At 43.6% G+C, this 22,579-nt stretch overlaps 3 protein-coding genes and 1 pseudogene across 3 annotated transcripts; 3 read left to right on the plus strand and 1 right to left on the minus strand.

The window, feature by feature from the left end:
* Positions 1–9,698: 9,698 nt before the first annotated feature.
* On the plus strand, positions 9,699–10,407 carry LOC108113485. The gene is made up of 4 exons (XM_017224071.1): positions 9,699–9,758; positions 9,815–9,970; positions 10,029–10,196; positions 10,252–10,407. The coding sequence occupies exons 1-4, from the start codon at positions 9,699–9,701 to the stop codon at positions 10,405–10,407; spliced, it is 540 nt and encodes a 179-aa protein (XP_017079560.1).
* A 15-nt stretch (positions 10,408–10,422) lies between these two features.
* Positions 10,423–11,378, plus strand: LOC108113484 (annotated as a pseudogene).
* Positions 11,379–12,024: 646 nt separating this feature from the next.
* LOC108113483 lies at positions 12,025–13,703 on the plus strand. The gene is made up of 5 exons (XM_017224068.2): positions 12,025–12,045; positions 12,129–12,284; positions 13,112–13,267; positions 13,327–13,494; positions 13,548–13,703. Exons 1-5 carry the CDS (start codon positions 12,025–12,027, stop codon positions 13,701–13,703), a joined length of 657 nt encoding a protein of 218 aa, XP_017079557.1.
* A 144-nt stretch (positions 13,704–13,847) lies between these two features.
* On the minus strand, positions 13,848–20,597 carry LOC108113504 (cytochrome P450 4c3). The gene is made up of 8 exons (XM_017224092.2): positions 20,245–20,597; positions 16,993–17,108; positions 16,813–16,929; positions 16,597–16,756; positions 16,440–16,509; positions 14,777–15,065; positions 14,432–14,711; positions 13,848–14,356 (listed from the first exon to the last, which is right to left on the minus strand). Exons 1-8 carry the CDS (start codon positions 20,477–20,479, stop codon positions 14,016–14,018), a joined length of 1,608 nt encoding a protein of 535 aa, XP_017079581.1. The 5' UTR covers positions 20,480–20,597; the 3' UTR covers positions 13,848–14,015.
* Between the last annotated feature and the right edge of the window lie 1,982 nt (positions 20,598–22,579).

The following is a 22,579-nucleotide window of genomic DNA, read 5'->3' on the forward strand; positions in this document are numbered from 1 at the left end:
AATGTAATGATTAAGGAAAGGGTTCTCCAATCTCCACCTGTGGTGCAAGGTCCGACTTTCACTGCTGCCCGCTGAAAGGGTTCTCAGCCCCCTGGGAATTGAGTTTATGACGACGTAATTACACATCCTTCTCTGTGTCCTTTGGCCTAATCTCCTCACTTTTACATTGATGACTATTTCCAGTCCAGAGCTGTGGGAATTTGGCAGGTCGAATTTCAATTAGAGGGGCAACCGAAATTAGACTTTAGACTTCCCGATATCGAACAGGGAAGGGGAGTATTTTCGCGGTATCTACTGTTATCTAGCGAACCCAAAAGAAAATGGCGTTCTTTTTTTACCCAAATGGGGACTACGTGCCGGGGAGTGTGTCTGCCATTTGGGGGGATCTCTTAAGTGTCGGATTGCAGGCGGCGCGGGGGAAAACTCATCATCCTTTGATGCTGGCAACAGGAAAACTTAATGCCGAACATTCGAGCAGTCGCACGCACCTCAAGAAATTGAAATGCCAAGGCGCGCAAAAGTGTCAGAGATCCGGAGAAATGGGCTTCCCCCTTTCAGATTTACATCCACACACATTCGCGTCGTCACATTTTCCGACCTTCCCCCGGCCGCCTTCCTTCTGCTTTTTTTAAGCAACTACCGAAAAGTTCACAGGCAGCGCAGTTGAAAAGTTCAGAGCATTTCGGAGCCATTGCTCAGTCGCCAAACTAATCCGGCCTAATCCCGAAACATGACGAAATGAAATACGATGGTGCGTAGGGAGATGCGACAACAACAGCAACAAAGACGCGGGCTCACTTTCCCATTTCCACATCCACACTCGCACTCACACTCGCATCCACATCCCCATTTCCCCACTTCACTGCCCATTTCCCAGCTCACAAATCCCCAGCCGACTGAACTAATTTTGTATGCCTTATGATGATGGTGGAAAACCACGCGGGTAGCGAGCGGCTTCTCTGGCAACTCTTTCGCAAAATGGCGGCATTGATTTCCCTTTCCTGTTTACCCCCAGGTCCCCCTTGGCCCCTTTGCCCCTCTCCCTATTCAACCCCCACCCAGCTCACGAACATCCCCCGCTGTCCTTGAGGACGAAGTCAATTTTCAGGATTTGCGGCCAGTCTTACATTCCTTAGCGAAAAATCTCTCCGTTTCTCTATGGAAAGCACTTCCCTTCAAGCAGTCAATAAACTATACAAACACACGTGCACTGCGAGAAAAACTGAGATGTGGGACTGGAAAAATAGGTTTACTTTTGAAGATATTGGAAACTATAGATGCCCTTTCAGTGGAAGAACTCTGAGATCAAATTTAACTTCAAACTAGCAGTCGTAGACTAGAAGTTTTGGGGAATATTTCTGGTTTATGAAGGCTTAGACTGATCATCACTCATTTCTTTCTCTGCAAACATGGCAAGGGTTTTCTCATCCTCGAAAAAAGTGCGTCAGTGTGTGTGTGTTCAGTGCATTAGTTTGCGTGGCATGTCCTTGTTGACATTGCCATTGGAAATGCCAGAGATACACGGAATATCCGCATCGCCGGGAAGTTTCAGCCACCTCAGCTCAATCAAACCGCCAAAATAAATTACGATGCTAATTAATAAAGGCCAGGATGCCACGCACACCCACCACTCACCACCCACCGCCCCCTTGGCACACCCATGGCCACGTAGACAGCGCCACTCTGGCCGCATATCGATTTAAATTAATTTCTGTTAGAGGATGCTCAAGCGAAAATCCTCCATTACCGTAAAGTACTTGTAACCAAGTCGCTGGCACACGTCGAAAAAAAGGAAGCTGGAAAAAAGGTGGGTGGAGGGGAGGGGAGGAAAAGGGAACGGCAGGGTGGGAAAAACAAATTAAGCGACACCAAAGGAGCCGCATAATTTCGGAACCTGCAGAAAAATATGATGACATCTGTTCGGAACTCCTCCTGGGCGCAAGTTACATCGATTGCTGGCCGATTTATGCACGGCACGTGGAAAAAGGAGCGGAAAATGCCGAGAACGGAAAGCAAGGAGTGGAAAAAAGGAGCGGAAAACTCACGCACATTTCGCTCCGTACTCCGGACTCCTGACTCCGGATATTGTATTTCCCTCCCCGCGCGCTTATCTCCAGCCACTCGCCGAGAACTCGCTGATTATTCACTCCGTTCCGATTGGCTTACTCGCTGGGTACTCGCTGCTCACTAGCCACGCCCCCCGATGGCGTGCCATAGTCTGGGGGCGTCGCCTCTGTATGTGCTATGTGTTACATGCGCACAGGTCGGCTACGCAATTTCCCCAGGACATCGAGAAAGAGAGCGAAAGGACTTCCCCTCTCGACTGTTGCACTTCCTTGGGATTTTGGGACCAATTTTGGGACATTGTCTAGGAGAATCAGCTGTTCCCCATAGTAATTACACCTTGAGTTGAGTGGTAAGGGCAGGGGGAGGTGTCGGGGGGCAGAGTTCTGAACCACGAGAGATGGAAATTGGACTCGGGAGATAATAAGCTAGACATAATCAATTAAGGGTGCAGTTATCCCCCGATGGACAGACATCAATCGGCTGGTGGCCGTAAATGTAATGGGAAATGGTAAATGATGTAAATGGGTTGTCATTTCCGGCACAAAGGATCAACGGAAACGGGAATGCATATATTAGTTGATTTCAAGTTAAACGCAGACAGCATCTAGGCACTTAAACTTAACTTAGTTCGTATTACTAAACTGTAAAGGGAATGTTGAAGGCAGTGCAAATTGTAAGATTCAAAAGGCGATGGTTTGTTATTTTCCTTAAGTAATCCTCAACCACACATCACTAGGAACTTTCTAGCTGTCAGAAACCAACTAACCCAATTCTACCTCTAACTTTAGTAGCTCTTTTACCCATTTAGCATTGCTCAACCTTTTGGCGGAACGACTTCAAAGGAATCTGGGAATGGCGATGGAGCCACCCACAAAAATAGACTACCAAAATTCCACATCAAACATGGAAGACCCTGAGCGGCTGTGGGTGGCTCCACCAACGGCTCTTTCAACTGTTGCCGCCGCACCGCTTGAAAAGGGCCGACGACCAATGATCTCCCGCCGCCCGCCGAATCGAAGTTATCGCGCCCTATTAGCCATTTTATCGACACTCCGCCACCCCGACACTCCGCGTAATGACGCAGTTTCCGTCCGCACATAATTAATTAATAAATCAAGGCGGCCAACAAAAGCAACAGTTGCCACATCATCATCGCCGGCAGCGGAAAGCGGCGAGCAGAAGCTGAAGAATTCTTATCACCTGGTTCTCGGGGGGATGGCGGGATGGGGGGCCAAGGTAATCCATCAATTTTTTTGGGGAAACGAGCGAAAAAAACACGAACCAAACGAGCGAGAAAAACTAACAAAGCAAATGCAGAAGGCACATCACAGACACCGCCGCCCATGTCGAAAAGTTTGATTTTTGGCTTTTTATGCGCACGGATTAAAATGGGGATTACAATATCAAAATGTTTGCTTATGATTTATAGCACCCGAAAGACAGCAGCCGCACTGGCAATGGTGGGGGTGCTAGGCGGTAGGCGGTAGGTGGTGGGTGGTGTTCGGCTGTGGGAGTGGCTGACAGCAGGAGTGAGAGTGGGCTGACTACACCACATATACCTATACACTCACCCATCGACTCCGATGTGACTGTCGCTTGGTTCCAGCGATCATGAAGTCTACTCGTACACTGAGAAACTGACATTAACCATCAGATAAAGCGCAAAGAAATTTATAGCACAATTTGCTGATATTAAAATAGTTGAAATTTTTGTAGATCTGACTAACTAACTGAGTAGAATTAATGGGCGTACGATATCTTTGGAGTTCCAAGGTGAAATTAACATGAAAACTTCATTAAATAATAAATCTAAGGATATTAATAGTATAAAATATCCCTTTGAAATAAGCCTTCTTACTACAGAAGGACTAAAGTTATAGTCCTAAGGACATGATTGACTTCCTCCCAATTTCATTCTGTTCCTGTTCAGTTAAATTTCTCCCAGTGCACTCCACCCACCTCCGCCGATTCATATTCCTCGGCCCATACATATGTCCGACTCATTGGCCCGCTGCGTGGGGACGTGGAAATTATTGGACTGCCTTAGTCCGGTGGTTCAACGGCGTAAGCCAGCGGATCAGAGTGGCGGCTTCCCCGACGAAGTTCCGACGTTGATGTAGCGGAGCGGTAAGAATGTGTGATTACAGATTTATCCATCACACTCGGGAGGTATTTACCATATTGCATATTCCATAATTTGGACAGGCAGGTGCCGGGTTCCTCTGGCTTTCCCACGGCGGTACTCGGTTCCCAGTTTTTCCTGCGTGTGCTTAAGGATTAAGAGATGATGTCTTGGGCTAACTACTGCATTTGTCGCCGCTTTCGGGGGAGGAAGTGGGGTTGGTATCCCACGGAAATATAACCCACCTCAATGTGCAGCTATGTTGTCATCGTTGATCAGCTGTTGCTTCGAGGGGATTCGGGGTTATCTTGTTGACATAACGGAGGTGATAATCCACGCGGAAAATAGATTCGGAAAAGTTCTCAGGGCGACATTGACCTTCAGACCTTGACCGGAAAAGGGGTATGAAATATGAGGGTCTACAAGAAGGGTTTTCTATTTCCCAATTTACATGTTCTTTCTCACACTCTGAAGGTAGCAATGTTACATGGACTTTGACTAATAGCCAATTAATCTGATTAAAATAACCATCCCTTGACATTTTTATATTATCAAAATTGGAATATTTTTTACCAAATTTCTCCTTTAAAGATACCTTATGCAAAAGCCAATGAAAATGTGAAGCCTCACCATAAATGTTTCCCATCATTGGGGCTTCTTCAGATAAGATCCCCGTTCGGTGACTGATTTACAAGAGACTTGCCGCGAAGCCAGGAATGCAAAAACATATTTTCCGGGTGGGGAAAGAAGTGAAGGAGGGGATTCCGGCAGACTTTGACATTTGAATACGCGTGAGCGCTTTGTTATTTTTATATTTTCAAATTAAAAAAGCAAAGGCGCGCGGCGCTGTATTTTTGCCGCCCAACGGAGGGAGGGAAGGTGAGGTCGAGGGGTGGCAAAATCGTACTTGTACTCCGTGCCACGGGGTTTGTCATCATTTCGCGGGCTGACTGGTGCGCGTGAGAAATCCTTGACACGCGCGAACGCTTTCGAAATGCAAAAATAAATAATTTCAATTTAAATTCTTGTTATTTTATTTTTGTTTTCTTTTTTAGAGCTTTGTTTTTCTTTGACTGCGTGCGGGCGTGAGGACGGGCGGGAGGTGCAGTTGTAGATGGAAGCGAAACATAAGTTTTCCCTTTGTTTTCCCTCTGATTTCAGTCGCCAAACAAGGGTGGCCCGGCACCACATCATCTATGTATCTTCCTATCTAACCTCCCCTGTCAAAATTTTGGGGTGGTGAAATTAATTAGATTTCGCGAGGGTGGAGTGGGAGGTTAAGTCCACGCCGAACAAATTATGAATTTCTTAAAGGAAAGGAACCCTAATTATGTGTTAGGAAATGCTATAATTTAAACTAAAAATGTGCCCTGATTTACTATTTGGATAAGCTTCTTAAGTATCTTTATCCACTTTCGAAAGTTCTTTAAAGCCGTGACCACTGACCAGCGCAAGCCTTCGCCTGCCTTTAATTTCGCCATTAAATGCTTAACTTTTACAGCCCACAGTAAGCCGACCAACCGAACTGGCTACTGTACGGATTTCGCTGAACTGTTATTGTTAATTTTTAATAGTTTATTGTTTATTGTTTGTCGAAGCGTTGCAGCGCTGTCCGTGAGTAGCCAGCACTACAGCGCCTTTGCCCTTCAGTTTTCCCCCGACCGCAAGCTCCATCGAAAGTGGTCGGCTATCAGTTACTGTGGCTGCGGCTAAGCCAGCTTGTCAATTTTGTATAAAATTTATTATTTTATTTGCGTCAGGTTTGCCACTTTGTTTTGCCACTTTTCAGACGCTCCGCTGCCTGCTGCTGCCGCCTGCTTTCCTGCTTTCCTGTTTTCCAGTCTAACTGCTTTCTGTTCGATTTTGGGTTGCTGTGAAATTATTTACATTTTGCTGATTGCGCCGGGTTTTGCATTGCCCCTCGGCTGGGGGGTTTGCCAGTCATAAAGCGAACTGTTTGCCCTCGCCTCGTACTCGAAATCGCACAAGTATATATGCGACAAAATATCTCTATATATATATATATGTGTATAGTGGGCCCTGGAGAGAGCCATAAAACTTGCAATGCAATTGCACAGCCACACATGTTTGCTCAATTTACGATCGCAGTCGCTGACGGAGGTGGCAATCGACAACTGTTGCATGTGGCTCCAAACCGACCAGGGTCGTTGCTGGCCGAAGATCGAACATAATCTCACTTAACCGGAGAACTAATCAAAATTGGCAGCTGATTGTCGGCTGACTCAGAGTCATATGATGATGTCGCAGGGCGATGACAGCCAACGGCCACCTCATTGACAGCAAAAAGAACAATATATTTATAGGAAAAAAAACTTGGAGAAACCATGCAGATAGCCAGGGAGGGGTGCCCAACTTGGCAACGCTGCGTATGAGTAATGCAGAAGCAGCGATCCACAAATGGCTGGCAAAAACTCAACGACGACGGCAAATGAAGCAACAAAATTCAGCAGCAGCAGCCGCAGATTAAGAACCTTTTAAGGGGATTAATGATTTTAATTTTTTCCGTGCATTCTGTTTGCCTTGTTTCCGTTTTTCTGACAATTTTCCTCCCTCGGGGCGTATCAACTTGGCGGTTGACTTTGAGAAAAAAGATTGGAGTAGGTTGAGAGAGTAGAAATAAATACTTAAGATTGTTGTTGTACCCTTCTGAGCTCTTAACATAGTTGAAGCTATGATGTAATGTATAATTATTAAAATTATAAAATAAAGTTTACCTTTCTGATTACTGAAAGTAGTCCGCCTAAACAAGTTTTAGAACTAGTAGTCAATGGCAGAAATGAACTAGTAATTAAATCAAAAATAAAGCTAAGAAATGATTGAAACTTATCAAACAGATAAAGGGAAAAGCATGTTGTAAAAGCGCATTTGAAGTCGATTTAAATATTACTGCGCTCAGCAGGGTATTAGCCCCATCGACCTTCAGGCAGCCAATTTGGGCTATTTTTTCTGGCACTCTGTGGACTGGTTTTGGTTCATGTTGCTGGGACATTTGTTTGCTTTGCCATTGCCATTGGCCTGGCTAAATGCCAGGCAAGGACATGCATGGCCAGCTCGCTTTTGGATGGCAACACGACGGGCACTTCCTCTTCCGCTCCCCAACCACCCTGGCCTTTTCCGGTTTGTTTGTTGCGCGCATTAAGCTAATTATGGCCAAATAAAGTGAGACGAAACGCAGCGCGCGCTCTGAGCAAACAGGAGACTGTATCCGTATCCTCAATCCCATGTCCTGTTTCCTGTATCCTGGATCCTGTGTCCTCGGATGCATGCCGGCACTTAACTTTCACTGCTCTCCTCTCTCTGCGGCTGGGTTTTTTGATTGTTTTTCAATTTTCTGCATTGTTAAACTTTTGCTTCCCATGTTGCGCCTTGTTTAATTTGCCGCCTGTGGCACGTGACAGCGGCGTTGGCAAGTGCACCAACCACCCATCCGCCCATCACCACCCGGCACGTGTCCTTGGTGGAGAACCAGGAGCCAGAATTTCCCAATTTCTGAGTTTCGCCAACCCAGCAGAGGCAGCTGTTTAATGGCTGCCTGCCTCTGGCAAATATTTTGCTTGTGCTACAACCAAATCAATTTTGTATGCTCTCCCAAATGGAATACGAATTCGAGTTTGCCAGTGTCCTTGCACCACCACTAGTTCATCCTCCATTCTCCATCCTCCTCCCGAAACTGGTGGTCACGTGCCGCTCCAGTCGCGCCTCTTTCGCTTTGTGTGCTAATCTATCAAAGGCGCTGGCAGCAAACCAAATTGAGTTTGTTTGGATATCATTTCCATTGGCCAGGACACGGACTCGCAGAAGAAACGGCAACAGGAGCAGGACTCTACCTGCCACACAAGCGGATAGACTCTTCTGCCACTTGTGGTCCGTGGTGAAACTTTTCCTTTGCCCGCACTGGGAGAAATTAATTACTTCATTAAGAGAGACTCTAACCCAAACATTGAAATATTAGTTTTAGGATCTGTAATCATAACTTTGATTGATTCAATAAAAAGAAAAAAAATAAAAATATGACGTTTCTTTTTTTTCTTTATCAAACTATTCAGAATCCTTTTCAGCATCTTCTAAAGTTGATCACAATTTTTCCCAGTGCATCGGCCTTCCCTTTTTCCCACAATTTCCGGACGCGTTGACGTCAATCAAATTAGACCCATCCCCGGGCGTCCTGCGCCGGCCAAAGTTCACACATCAAATTATGTCAGGGTGGGTCGGACCTCCCCCTTCTGGCGACAGGATAACGTCGTTGCTAACTTGCGATTTGCGTTTGTAAATGTTTTTCTAATCAGATTTGTGTGCTATCCACGAGGGAGTGCAATTTGTTTTGATGTCGCAGGCGCAATCCGGTTAAGTGACATCCGGAAAGGAGAGGGACGGGGAGTACGCATAATTACCCAGGGGCTGGGATAGCATATGCCGTACGGAAGACTCTCCGGATAGTTGGCTGGCCAAACTTCCGTTCACATGACACACATAACCGACTCGGTCACTGGCCAATTGGCCAATTGTGATCGATTGGTTTTAAAGTCCGGCCGTAAACTAAAGCAAACAATAATCGCTGGCATTGTAAATGCATAAACCCGCGTATAAAAGTGCGGTTGCAGTGGCAATCGATTTATTGCCCCGCCTCGTAAGTGGGTGACTTTTTCGCCAGACTTCGATAGGGATCCTCGCGATTTCAGGGCCACTTCTCCGCCCGTTTTCACCCAGCCAGCGTAGATCACCCTTTTACCTGGCCACAGTTTTCTAGCTCGGGAATTACTTTTTAAGCCCTTTTGCGTTCCGAGGATTTTGATTGCATTTGCGAAGATTTTGCCATTCTAATTGATTGTTTGCCCCTTCCCATTCCCATTCCCATTCCGGCGGAGGAGTCGTCATTGGTCGCTTATCACCGCCGGTTATCGATCTAGCTATCTGTCTATCTATCGAACTATCTATCTGGCCAGCTATCTATCTTTCCCTGCTCCGATTCGAGTTATCTAACGGCGACCCGGGAAATATGCGCATAATATCCATTTAGATATAGACACCTACCACCAATGGCCGGCCACCGCACCACCCATTTGTTTGCCCGTCGCATTTATTTGTGCATTACAAACTCTGAGCCACTTAAGTTGCCTCTAAGCTCTGGCGCCGCTCCATTTCGCAAAAAAGGAAAAATCCGATACAAGAAAATAGAAATTATGGAAAAGGGCACAGGCACTCGCATAGATGTCCGTACATAGTTCGTAAAGGCAGGGAAGGAGCGCAGACGAATGGCGCCATTCGATGATATCCACTGCGTGGCCATTAGACTGAGAGTGCTTATTTCCAGGTCACTGATCGCTCCAATTAAAAATTTAGTTAATTGCTTTAATACGCCGTTTAAATGTCATTTTGGATCTAATCAAAAACAATTTTCATAAAAACATTAAATTGTTTTTGAAATAACCACCATCCATAAGCCATGAAATGTTTGCTTTTCAGTTAAGTTTAGCCTCTGACCCTCGAAATGCGAGTTGGCTTTATTCTCCAGGTGCAGGTCATTGTGGCCCTTGGCGCCCTAACGTCAGTAAGAGGAATCCCAATAACTCTTTTAAGAGTCACGTTAACATCTGCCCCCTTTAGGTCCATTCAAAATTGGAGTTAACGAACATTAAATGCATTTCCCACGACCCCGACTTCGCAGGGTTCGAGTACTGCCTTCTGAAGTCGATCAACAGGAGCTACAAATACTTGTCACTGAAAGTGAAACTCTTTAAAGTTCCCATCACCGATATCAAAGTGCGTAAATAAAAGCTGTGGTCATATATTAAGGCTTAAGAAAGCTGATTTCTTCCAGGTGAACTTAGCCTTGGCCAAGAAGTCAAGTGGCTATAATCCTTTTCTCTACAACATCACCGTGGATGCCTGCAGATTCTTAAAGTACCCGAAATCAAACCCCGTCATCGGGTATATGTACGACTTCTTCAGAGCCCATTCCAATATGAATCATACTTGCCCTTACGATGTGAGTTTTGAACTTCTTTTTCGGTGTTAAAGCCATATATTTTGTCTCATTGCAGCACGATCTTTTGGTGGACAAGGTCACTACCAATTTTATCAATAAACATGTGACGGAGGTCCTACCATTTCCTGAAGGCGAATTCCGCTTCAGATCCCACTGGATAGCCTATGGCATTCTTCGAGCAACTGCATCGGTTTATGCCACATTATCCTGATGGAAGAAGGACTCCATGAAGGATAAATTCGTGCATCACAATGAGGTGTTTGATGGCCCAACTTAATAACTTAATATCAGAATAAAAATAATGAGTCATATCACCCAAACTAATCTAAATTGTTTTAAATGCTTTATAAGAGTTTCGTGTACATAATTGCTGCTGGATAGTTGGCTGATTTCTGGTTTTCTGGTAACTCTTTTGTGGCAGACATCGAACCGGCACAGTCTGACTGATAAAATTTCGCAACATTAGTAACAATGTACTCGAAGGGTGTTCTTTTATGCATTTTAATATTTTACTTTGTGAAAAGTGTGAGTAGTTATCCAGAAGGGAATATTTTTAGTTAAGCAATTTATCTTCATAGGCCACTGCCAAGATAGAATTCACCAATATCAAATGCACTTCCCTGGATAAGGATTTCGCTGACTTCGAGTATTGCCGCATTAAATCTGTGAATCGTACTTACAAATATATATCGCTTAAAGTCAAACTATTCAAGATCCCCATTGCCAAAGTGAAGGTAAGGTCACAGCCTGCAGGTTCCTACTCATTGAATGCGTCCACTTCCAGGTTAACTTTGCCTTGCTCAAGAGATTCAGTGGATACAAGCCCTTTCTATATAACATCACCGTGGACGCCTGTAAAATTCTAAAATATCCAAAGTCAAATCCAGTCTTCGGCTTTTTTCACAGTCTCTTTCGAGAGCATTCCAACATGAACCACACCTGCCCCTTTGATGTGAGTGGAACCCTTTGGAACACTAGCTAGTAGTTCCGCTATTAACAGAAAACTTTTCATTTCAGCACGATATCATTTTGGACAAGCTCTCCACCGACTTTGTAAACACGAAATTCACGAAGGTTTTGCCGTTTCCTAACGGAGATTACCTCTTCCACTCCAAATGGATGGCGGATGATGTAGTTCGGGCAGAGGTTGGGGTCTACGGTACTCTTTCGTCAGACAATTAAAATGTTCGGTGGCTAGAAACTATGAAAAGTATCATCGTTAATTTTAATGTGGATAGTTCTGACTAAACTAATACTTATGATAAAGTCATGAACCGGAAAGAAGTATTTTTTGACTCTATAATACTCCACTACGCGGGATTCCCGAAATTCACAAATTCGAAATGTTCTATCAATATTTTTAAAATTGAGTATAGATCATTGTAATATTCACATAACGGCGAGTCTAGATTGTTTTTAATTATTTTTTAACAGCTAATTGCACCTGAGTGGTTATGGGGATAGCACCAAACATTCTCCCCTTAATAAATGCAAATTTAAAATCAAATCAATTGAAATACTAACTCTTCGGAAAGGGTTCTTCTGTGTAACATTCGCTCTTTATAACTGCAATCTACTGAATGAACATTATTTATTCCAACATTTTTATGTTATTGATTACTTTAACAAGTTAGTCGTGGAATCAATAAAGGCATTTCCAGTAAACGTGGATCGGACGTCTAATTCCAATTTAACGAGCAACCTCATTTGATCCTCATAGATAGACTAAATCAAAAATGTAATTCTGAAATCAATGACCCAGCTTGTTTATTGTATTTACAAGCCTAGAACCGAAACATCCATTGAAAGCCTAACTGCGAGGCACAACATGAGCTTAAGCCTTCGCTGGGTAGAACTCATAGTTCTTCTGTATACATTTAAAGAGTTGTGACGATCCTGTAAACGAATAAAATGCTAATAACTATATTTCAGATCACGTCTAAGGTGGAGTTCACCAACATTGTTTGCACTGATTTGGACCCAGAGTTCTGCCAATTCGAGTACTGTCGACTGAAGTCTGTGAATCGCACGTATAAGTACTTTTCCGTGAAAGCGATCATGCATAAAAAACCTATTACGAAAACCGAAGTTCGTATACTAACAGGCTCGATTGATGTGAGTGTGTTTTAAGCTGATTTCGTTTCAGGTTAACTTAGAATTGAAGAAGCGATTTAGTGGCTATAAGCTCTTTCTCTACAATGTAACTGTGGACGGCTGTCGGTTTCTGAGGAACACCAAGTCTAGCCCCATTGCCCAGTATTTCTATAACATGTTCAAGGAGTACTCCAATCTCAACCACTCTTGTCCCTTTAATGTAAGTAAACTTAAGTTTTATATCTGACTTTAGTTTTCTGTCCTCCCAGCATGACTTAATGGTTGAAAAACTTTCGGTCAGCTACGTAAACACCCACCTTACTGACGTCTTGCCCTTCCCCATCGGAGATTACCTCTTCGAATCGAACTGGATTGCTTATGGAATCAATCGTGCTAATATCAAAGTATATCTTACACTTTCATAAATGTATTATTAGTGTAATGGCTGAATGACTGCAGGTCATCAAGAACATTACATTTTTATATTTTTATCAAAACAAGAAATAAACTATAGCAATTACCCTGCAAATGATATCAAAATATTCGTTCATAATGCTTCCCATCACCAGCTCCAATAGACCATGTCAGATTAAAATGGCATTATTGTACATTTATATCGGATGTTACTATGATCAAAACACTTTATTTAGGCAGTGCTTGATCGAATCTCTTGAAGCCAGCAACTTTATAGCTTCTGACAATGTGCAAATATACAAGTACAAGGCTGTGTCAAATCATTTTGATCCTATATTTGATCCAGGGAGTAAGCAAAGTCTATAGTTAGTAGAAATACCAAAAGACACTCATATTTGCTTTTAAAGATCGCTCCACTGGTGGTGTTCACGAATGTCAAGTGCACTTCCTGGGACAAGGACTTTGATGACTTTGAGTACTGCCACCTGAAGTCCCAGAATCGGAGCTTTAAGTACTTGTCGCTGAAAGTTAAGCTGTACAAAGTTCCCATAACGAAAGTGATGGTTTGTAATAAACTAATTTGAATCAATATATAAATCATTTATTTATTTATCTTTTCCAGGTTAATTTTGCTTTGCTTAAGCGTTTCAATGGCTACAAGCCCTTCCTCTACAACATCACTGTCGATGCCTGCAAACTCCTGAAGTACCCCAAGTCGAATCCCGTTTTTGGGTTCTTTCACGGACTCTTTAATAAGCACTCCAACATGAACCACACTTGCCCCTATGATGTAAGTTTAGACTTAGTTATTGTGATCAGTAACACACCTTCCTTTACTTCCAGCATGATCTCATTGTTGATAAGCTCCCTACCACTTTTATGAACCAGCAAATGTCCGGCGTGCTCAACTTTCCCAAAGGCGACTACCAATTCCACTCGGATTGGCTTGCATACGGAGTTAACAGGGCCACCGTGGACTTCTTTTACACACTTTCCTGAATTATGGCCTCTGACTGGCCTACTAAATAATCGATCTTTATTATCTTCTTACCGTAAAGCGATCTTTTCATTATAATCCAATCACCTAATGGCTAATGGTGCACTAGAAAACGTTTTCTTTTTATCACATAAAACTCTGGGATATACAAAATTATTCGATGAGGTTTATTCTTAGGCTAAGAAGTATTGCAGGGGTTACAAAGTTTAACATAAACTAATCTCTAGACCTACTAATCCGGCGAACTCTAATTATTTACAGTGTACTTTGGAACGAAGCGATTGGGGGAGTTTCGTTTCAAGGGAAGCAGCTCCTTAGTCCCTTGGGGTAATCTTGACCCTAAGGCCGTCCTTGGGCCGAAGGATTAGTTCGCCCAGCAGTGTGAGATCCTCCCGGCGATCCACGGCCTCAATCTTGTATTTTCTCAGAACCGTGGAGATCACGGCCTTCTCCTCCAGAATGGCGAACTTCTGGCCAATGCAGTTACGCGGTCCGGCGCTGAAGGGAATGTAAGCGAAGGGGTGGCGTCCGGCACAGTTTTCCGGCAGGAAGTTGTCGGGGTTGAACTGCTCCGGCTTGGGGAAAACTCTCGGGTTGCGGTGCAGGGCATAGGTCATTATGATGGCCTGAGTTCCAGCGGGAACGACTTTTCCACCTGTTTTAGCAGGAAAATCGAGAAAATATGTAAATTTCGCTTCAAATTTCACAAATTCTTCTAAAACCTGCTTACCAATATTCACATCCTCGCCCACCATCCTCGCCATCATCGGCACACTGGGAAACAGGCGCAGCGAGTCCTTGATGCAGCACTCCAGGTATCGCATATCCAGCAGGTTCTTCATGGTGGCCGGTGTCTCCTTGTCGTCCCCAAAGATCGAGTCCAGTTCCTCCACCACGCGCTCCTGATATTCTGGATGGCAGCCCAGCAAGAAAAGCGTCCAGGAAATAGCCGCCGAGGTGGTGTCATGGCCCTCGAACATGAAAGTGTCAACCTCCTCGCGAATGTCCTCCTAAAGAAGGGTAAGAAAGTGCCATATAAGTTATATATTTCAAAACTGAAATCCCAAGTTCTTACATTCGACAGCACAGTTCCTTCCTTAGAGGCGTCGATCAGGAGGTCAAGGAAAGCCAGACGCTTCTTCTTACCCAGATCGTCGTAGGCATCGGGGGCATTATTGTTGTTGTTGTTATTGTTCTCCTGGAGAATGGCCAACTCAGCTTTCCTTTCACGGATCACCATGTTGGAGAAGCCATGCAGAGTGCTTATGTAACTCTGGTGGAGCTTGTAGTCCGCAGTCAGGCTGAAAATGAAGTCGCTCTGCAGCCAAATCTTCGCCTGACGACTCTGCACAATCGATCCAATTCTAAGGATATAATCACAATATTTGTATTATATTAAATATTTAGTAATATTTAACTTTCGTCAAAGAGTGTATGTGAAATGGGAAAGTGTTGCGTTAAATTGAAAGTTAGTCAACTGTTCAATGGGTGTGTTCTATGGGGCGTGGCTGGCGTAGAAGTGTGGGTCTGATGCTGTCTGTTATCAGCTTGGAAGCACTTCAAGCGTCCCATTGACATCTTAATCTCGCATATTTTGCGCTTGGATGCACCACCACCCACTGGCTCACGCACAGGGCAGGAAGTGGGTGAAAATGGGGGGGAAATGGGTTCATGAGGTGGAAGGACATGTGTATCTAAAGGGTGTCTCTTCAGCTGACAGCTGTTCTGACAGCTCTCGATATTAAACTGCTGCCACAACGCTGATAACTCTTCGGCAAATGAGGAAGAGTTGCGTCTGCCATTGATGTTATTATTCCCAGTGGTCGCCGTGTTTTATGATATATTTTATTAATGCAGACAGAGAGAAATTTACTGGGTTATGGGTCACGATTGGAAAGCAAATGGTATATATCTGGATAACAATAAGACTATAGAAAGAGGAGATGTATTCTGTATTTCAGGAAGCTGAATTTCACATATAGCGTAGTTCTTAAAAGTATGCAACGAAAACGGTTACATGACTGAACCGCTCTAACATGTTTTATTGCATAATTCTAGGCTTGCAGTAATAAAGTAGATTGATAGACAAATTGTGAATTTTATATACAAAACAGTTTAAGTAGTTTTAAGTTTGCTAAATCCCAAAACCGAATACTTATGTCAACTTGCAACAAGTTCAATAGTTGAATAAAACTTTAAAAAAGTAAAACGCACTACTGTCTACCATAGCTTTATGGGAAACTATTCATATTGAAATTTTGCTCTAGATCACTAACAATTTGGTTCAAACTCAATCAATAGCCATTTAAGCCATTTGTGTTGCACGAAATATTCATAAACAATTTTTATAAAGCAGACAGTGATTTAATTTTGAAGTGCAGAAGTAATTCGAACAATTTGTTAACCAATCAGACACACAAAAGGAAATGGCTTTGAATGGCTAATAACAATTTGAACCAATTTCTATTAAAAATATAATAGAGGCATGATTATATTGCTCAGATATTTATTTTTATGTGCCTTTCATGACTGCAATCGAAAACATATCAACTAATCTTTCACACTTAGCGGCAGCTTGAAAAAGATGAAAAGCCAATGGCTGCAAAATGATTATAAGTAATGGCCAACATTTTCAATCACAACAAAACCATTTAGCAATATCAATCAATGGCAGGAAGTTCTTTTGATTTCAGAATAATGTATTATCTTATACTTTCAAGAAATAAATAATATCTTACCCATAGACCGCCTTCACGTACTCCGATTCACTATTGCTCTGGGCAAATATTTTGCGACCCATGGCGGTTTCTGTAACAGAATGACGTATGCAATTAGCCACGAATAATGTCACCCGATCTGCAGCATATACCCGATCTCGGCGGCATTGACACTCACCACAAACAATGTCCAAGGTGCAGAGCGTGACGTAGGGGAACAGGTTGAACGCCTCGCTGCCCACTTCCACTGCCAACTTTCTGGCCAAGACTGCGCTCTGCTCGTTGAACACATCAATGAAGTCGTCCAAGATTTTGAAGTGGAAGGCGGGCGTGAGGATCTGCAATAGAAGTTTTTAGGAAAAGGACTCTATTTATCTAAGTCTTGTATACCCACCTTCCTGCGGGAGTGCCACTTGCGGTCGGTGCTGGTGAGCAGACCCTCTCCCAGCCACGGATGCAGATAGTCGTAGTCGTGGCTCTTGTTCACGAACTTCTGGCTGTTCAGTATGGGCTTAAATTAAAACGATACTAAATCAGCCTTGATAAGCATAAGGAAACCTAGGGAAAGACTTACCTCCACGGTTTCGGGCTCGAAGAGAAGCACTCGTGGCGCTGTTCCCTGCCAAACTCGATTGATTCCGATTCGCGTGCCCCACAATTTCTGCATGCCGATGACGCGGTTAAATAGCTCTGCAAAAATAATAGGAGTTGGCCAAAAACCAGTTTATTGGATGGTTCGAACAACATGGGTGGGAGAACGATTTGCGTCAGCATTTCTGTTATCACTTTGGCTTCATTCATTTGAAGGAAATTCGTTTTTTATTTCGTATTTCCCAGACATCGCGGTAATTATTTTCGCTTCGCTGCTGCCCCTTCGCCGACCCCTTGAAGGTCGCCTCAATTGCTTTCTTCGTGGCCCAGTTAATAAGCCGGGGCTTTTCTCAGCCGAGTCCGAGTCCGAGACCGAAGCTGAAACTTTGGCCAAAACAGACCCGACCGGAGGCACGTTACTCATAGATAAAACCATGTAAACATGTTTAGGTGTCGCAGCCCGTATGTGTTGCATTAATTAAAAGATGAAACACACAACGCAAACAGCGATGCGCGGCCATTCAGCAATCTCTAATAATGATTTTATGTAACCCCACCGCCCGAAAAGCGAATCGCAGTTTCGCGACCACTTCTCATTTCTCAGGCGGGGCGTTTCGCAGCTGAGTTCGACTGCCCAGCGTCGCTCTTTCATCGGAAGTTGGGAGATGGAAGTTGCCAGCGAACTGCGAGCTGACCAAAACAAAGCACTTTTCATGCAATCTCTTTTGCCGGTTGATGGGTCCCTTCATTACCATTTCGGCAGGTCTATTTGTCGGTCATTCAAGTAGTCTTTTAGGTAATTATTATTAAGCGTAGAGACAACAAATTATCTATTAAATTTACTTTAATTATATGTTAATTTATTGAGGCTATTAGCTTGTAGGTGACATGAACAATTATTTGTAGAAAAGGAAAGTGATATTATTGTGTCCAGAACAAAGATCAGCGTTGAAAATGTGTGGCTAAACCTTAGCCCAGCTGACACACCTTAGAATGTGCAATTTGATACTAAAGAGGTGGTATCTGTTATGAAAACAAAACTATTTACTCTACGCCAGGTGTATATCTGCTACCCAGCCTAGGGAAGTTTCCCTTTTCATCTAATATTCACAGATATACGTCAGCGGCGTAGACTCAAAATTACTCTGGCAATTTGAAATAATTTGCGTCTATGACAATTTTCTTGGCTGACATTGGTAGTGGAGATTAAAAAGCAGTTACCAGATGGAGAGACAGAAAACCCAAAAACACCCACCAACGGTTAGGAAAATAAAACCATGACCCCCGTTTTGTTGGCAATAGAACTCAGAAAACTTAGAAAAGTCAGAACTGGAAACCCGTTTGAGCCTTGGCAACACTCCACATCATTCCACTCCAAATGCTGGCGAGCTGCCTCTTCAACAGCCCGAGGTATCTTGGAAAATATACGATCAAGAACCGCTTGACCTTCAGCCAGAGTTGCTGCAACATCATATTTCATTTTAATTTTCAGTTTTTAGCATCTAACAAAAGCCTCGTAATTGCGCAGGCAAACACAGAGCGGCCATTTCGAGATTCGTTCTTAAATTAAATTATAAAAAATTAATAAAACCCAGTGGCTGCTAATCGGTCCATAAATTATATGCAGCTTGCCAGATTGCTGGATTGCCTTGGCAGAAATATTCTTGAGCAAGTCATTTGATTATATGGCGACCTCAGAATTTCGGACGGAGATGTCACGAATTAGCAGGCCATTTCTCTGCTTGATGGAACTGGTTTCTAAGGTTCTTCTTGGGCTTATTAAAACAGGCTGTAAATCTTTTAAATGCCCAACGAAACTCCTGCGTATGTAAATGCTAATTGGGCTAGATGGGGCGACTTCAATAGACCCCAAAGAACCCAGCGATAAACATCCAAAACTTGATTTGGGCTTTACGATCTCGAAGTCAATTAGAAAGACAAAGAACTCGAAACGGAAACGAATCGAATCCATTGGGATTTAGCACCCAGCGAGTGAGTAGCAATATTTCATACGTTTATCAAATCCATTTCCTATACGATTCCACTGCAATCTCCAAGAGCCGAATTTGTATCTTGTGTCTTGTATCTGGCGCTTCCGCATTTAAATTTATGCTAATTTGCTTTGTCTTCGAGGGGGGAGGTTGCAAAACGCTGGATCCGCGGAATGCGAATTAATCAGGCGCCTCGATCGATTGAGAACCTCTAAGCCGGGTCCAATTATGATGGAAGCTCTGCCATTCAGTGTCAAGATCAAGTCCGCTTCTATTGTCTGCGTTTTGGACCTTTTCCTCTTTTTCTGGGCCTTAAGTCTGAGCCAAGTCTGATCACAGTTTATGGCTATTTTTATCACTCGTCAAGTGTTTGTCGGGCTTGTTCGGTGAGTGATTTATGAGCGGCTTCTGGCTGCTGTTTCGCCGTCGATTCTTCATATTTGGTAATTGTTTTTCAGTTCGGAAAACAAATTCGAGTACATTGCGTGTGAAACGCCGTGTCAATTTGAGTTTCGAGCGGTGAAAGTCGGCGGATCCGGCCTTATATCAAGATCATACCTAATTCGGGCTATAATTTGTGCGTTTTAGGGTTGTTTTGCAAGCCAGCGAAGCATTTAAAAAGCATATTATTTTAGCCAAGTTAATCTGGGACGGGTTCAAAGGCTGTTGCCTCTTTTCAAAAACTTTCCAGTACTCGAAACTCATTAGAATTGTGCCAAAGCTGCACGGCCAATTGGCAGCGACTTTTTCGCGTTTGTTTGCCTCCATCCGACGTGATGTGGCGTATCGCAAACAAATACAAAATTTGTTAATTAAATTATGTTAAATTATCAGCGAACGAAGAAACAAAGGCGAACAGAAATGCATAAATCACCCGCTTATTGCAATCCAATTTCCAACAGGTTTTTGCATTTCAAAATGTTTGCCGAGGCTGTTCTATAAATCAATTAGCGGCTGCTCTAATGGGACCACGAACTTGGCCAAGATCTTTGGCCTACTATCCTCTGCAACGAAAGTGAAGATCCGAAAGTAAAGTTCATTAACACTAGGGCTTGAGCGGGCATTTCGATCACCAAAACACTTCGATGGATGCCTCATTGGGAGCTGATCACAGAAATTAGCACCTGCTCGGCGACTGTTTGCCCTAGCAATCAGAGAGCCCGCCGTCACTCAGGGTCATTATCACTAACTGGAGCACCCACTAACGCGAGAGGGAGGTAAGAACTTGTGGAACCCAAACTCACCGTCGTGGTCCACATTCATCTCGATGGCGTTGCCCAGGAAAGGCATGGCCGCCGGTCCCGGGATCTTTTCGATGTACTTCACCAGCCGGGACCTGCGCTTGTTGTACACCACCAGGAATATTACGATGGACCCGATCAGGAAAACCGTGATCGGGGAGTAACCGGATATCACTTGGCCCACTTTCGAGAGCAGAATGCTCTCGGCCATCAACGAGGTTATCACTTTCGAGGACATCTCGACAGAGTCTCTTTCAGTCTTTCGTCTATTACTACAGCACTCTTCTCGATCTACACGATATATCCTTATCGCACGGAGATTCGAACCGGACCCGGTTAACTGGCGATTCAAACGCTGCGAACTCCGATAGACAACTAACCGAAAATCCGAGATTGCACAAAAATTTAAAAAGAAGTGCTAAAAAATTTCGGGCCAAGCGTTTCGGGTTTCGAGCTCTCGTCTCGCGAACTCGGCTTTGTATCTGAGGCTGTGGGGCTGCGCCAGTGTTAGTGAGTATCTCGATCTCTTAGCCGGGTTAGCATGTGTGTGTAGTGGGCCATAGTGATAGTGATAGACACACACATGCAAAGTGAAGGCAAAAAGGTGGCCAAAACAGCGACATGCAGTCGCATTGTTGCCTAGATGACTGGGCTGTTCGGCGGTTTTTGAGACCTACAAATCGATGCAGTTGGGTTTACGAGTAAGTGGGGTTTGTGTACTTTTCCAGCTCATTGAAGGGATTTAATTTATGTCAAAGAAAGCTCTCTATGATCACAAGAGGAAATGTATTGTTTTGTTATACCGGTTTTTAAATGCATTAATGTTTTCGACTGGTTTCTATGCTAATAAATGGCAGCATTTAGATTGAACTTGAACCAATTCTGTTCTTGTTCAGCGGAAGGTTTAATCTCTTTAGAATGAAATCATAGAGCAAACCTGTCTTATCTTGAAGATATTAAGTTGCCAAGCCAATATAAACTAAAGTTAAAAACAAAGAAATAATAAATTAAACTTTTACTAGTTTCCTAATAGACTAGTTACTATGATACTCCTACGATCGAATGCATAAAATCTGCTCAAATTTACATACAAGCGGTACGAATTTGCAGAGCAGTTAATCTTCGTCATGTCAAAGTTATTAATTCATATAATTTCCGACATAGCGCTTTTATAGCGCGCCCTTGTGCCTGAATGGCAAACATCAAAGCTGAATGATCTCTTCACATTCCGTCAATCGAAGGGGCGTCTACATGTCAACCCTTTCGACGACTCCACAAAGCTGTAGGACTAGATCGGAGGTTAGGCTACGCCCAGATCAAGCCAGACAGCCTTGGCTAAGATTTGGCAAGAAGGTTGCAAATGGGATAAAGCGCTCCATTCTACGACCGCTCGTTTACTGCAAGTTCGGATCTCATTATGGGAGTGCAATTAAAACGAGCTATAACGCACTGTCATGTCCGCTAGCTAGTCGCTGGCAGACACTTCACAATGGGAGCGTTTAATTCGAGGGTTTCAGATCATAGTTATAGCTGGAGTGCAACCTTCGTTAGTCAGAAGTCAGAAGATTCTTAGACAATTAGCGATCGGTTGAGGCGCAGATCGAGATCTCATTGTCTGCCGCGTGCTAAATGTAACCCAAGGTTAGGGGGAAGCTTCCTTGTACCCGTCGCCGATCAAACTCGTGCCCCTTCTTGGTGGCGATGATCGAGGTGGAACCAGCGTAACTCGTTTGGGGTTCTTAGTTAACAAAATTAATATTATTTCGCCGTCTGCGTTTTGGGTTTCGTTTTATTATTATTTTTTGTAAGCCACGGAACCTGTTCTTCGGAGACCCATAGAACCTTGTCTTACTGATGCATAACTAAATACTCCCGGCCTCTCCAGAGATTTGTGACATAATCCCAGAAATCAAGAAGTGTTTTTTAAGCACGTGAAATAAATTATAGAACCGGACTTAAAGTCCCCAATCTGAAATTCTAAACACTCTTTTGCATATCATTGAAGCAAACAGACGAAGAGTTCATCGAAAGGTCAGGGACCGACCACATAGGAAACCTTTTCTGTTACAATATTCTATGGCGAATCAATGGAACATTACAATCGACTATTTGCGGCTAGGAAACCGAGTGATTACGATACCACAAGTCAGTCAGAAAATAAAGTCTAGGAAGTGGAAGAAACCGCCGAGCGACTCGACTCGTTCTTTAATTAAAGAAGAATTAACAGCTTCTCGGGGGGGGAAAAAGCGGATTGGCCAAAGTGCCGAGTCACTGCTCAAGACCACTTCTGTTTTCATTTAACCATTTTATCATCTAATTCTGCGTATTTCTGTTTACT

The sequence above is a fragment of the Drosophila eugracilis genome, unplaced genomic scaffold (genome assembly GCF_018153835.1).
Source record: "Drosophila eugracilis isolate 14026-0451.02 unplaced genomic scaffold, ASM1815383v1 contig_1781, whole genome shotgun sequence".
NCBI lineage: Eukaryota > Metazoa > Arthropoda > Insecta > Diptera > Drosophilidae > Drosophila > Drosophila eugracilis.

What these genes read in the sequence shown, in the direction of transcription:
- LOC108113483 (XM_017224068.2), top strand. Translation starts at nt 12,025, where the DNA reads ATGAGCTTAAGCCTTCGCTGG. An exon ending in TGAGCTTAAGCCTTCGCTGG is followed by an intron (nt 12,046 to 12,128) that starts GTAGAACTCATA and finishes ACTATATTTCAG; the next exon opens with ATCACGTCTAAGGTGGAGTT. An exon ending in TTCCCATAACGAAAGTGATG is followed by an intron (nt 13,268 to 13,326) that starts GTTTGTAATAAA and finishes TATCTTTTCCAG; the next exon opens with GTTAATTTTGCTTTGCTTAA.
- LOC108113504 (XM_017224092.2), bottom strand. Translation starts at nt 20,479, where the DNA reads ATGTCCTCGAAAGTGATAACCTCGTTGATGGCCGAGAGCATTCTGCTC. An exon ending in AGTGGCACTCCCGCAGGAAG is followed by an intron (nt 16,757 to 16,812) that starts GTGGGTATACAA and finishes CTTCTATTGCAG; the next exon opens with ATCCTCACGCCCGCCTTCCA. An exon ending in AAGGAACTGTGCTGTCGAAT is followed by an intron (nt 14,712 to 14,776) that starts GTAAGAACTTGG and finishes ACCCTTCTTTAG; the next exon opens with GAGGACATTCGCGAGGAGGT.
- LOC108113485 (XM_017224071.1), top strand. Translation starts at nt 9,699, where the DNA reads ATGCGAGTTGGCTTTATTCTCCAGGTGCAGGTCATTGTGGCCCTTGGC. An exon ending in CCCTTGGCGCCCTAACGTCA is followed by an intron (nt 9,759 to 9,814) that starts GTAAGAGGAATC and finishes TGCCCCCTTTAG; the next exon opens with GTCCATTCAAAATTGGAGTT. An exon ending in TTCCCATCACCGATATCAAA is followed by an intron (nt 9,971 to 10,028) that starts GTGCGTAAATAA and finishes GATTTCTTCCAG; the next exon opens with GTGAACTTAGCCTTGGCCAA.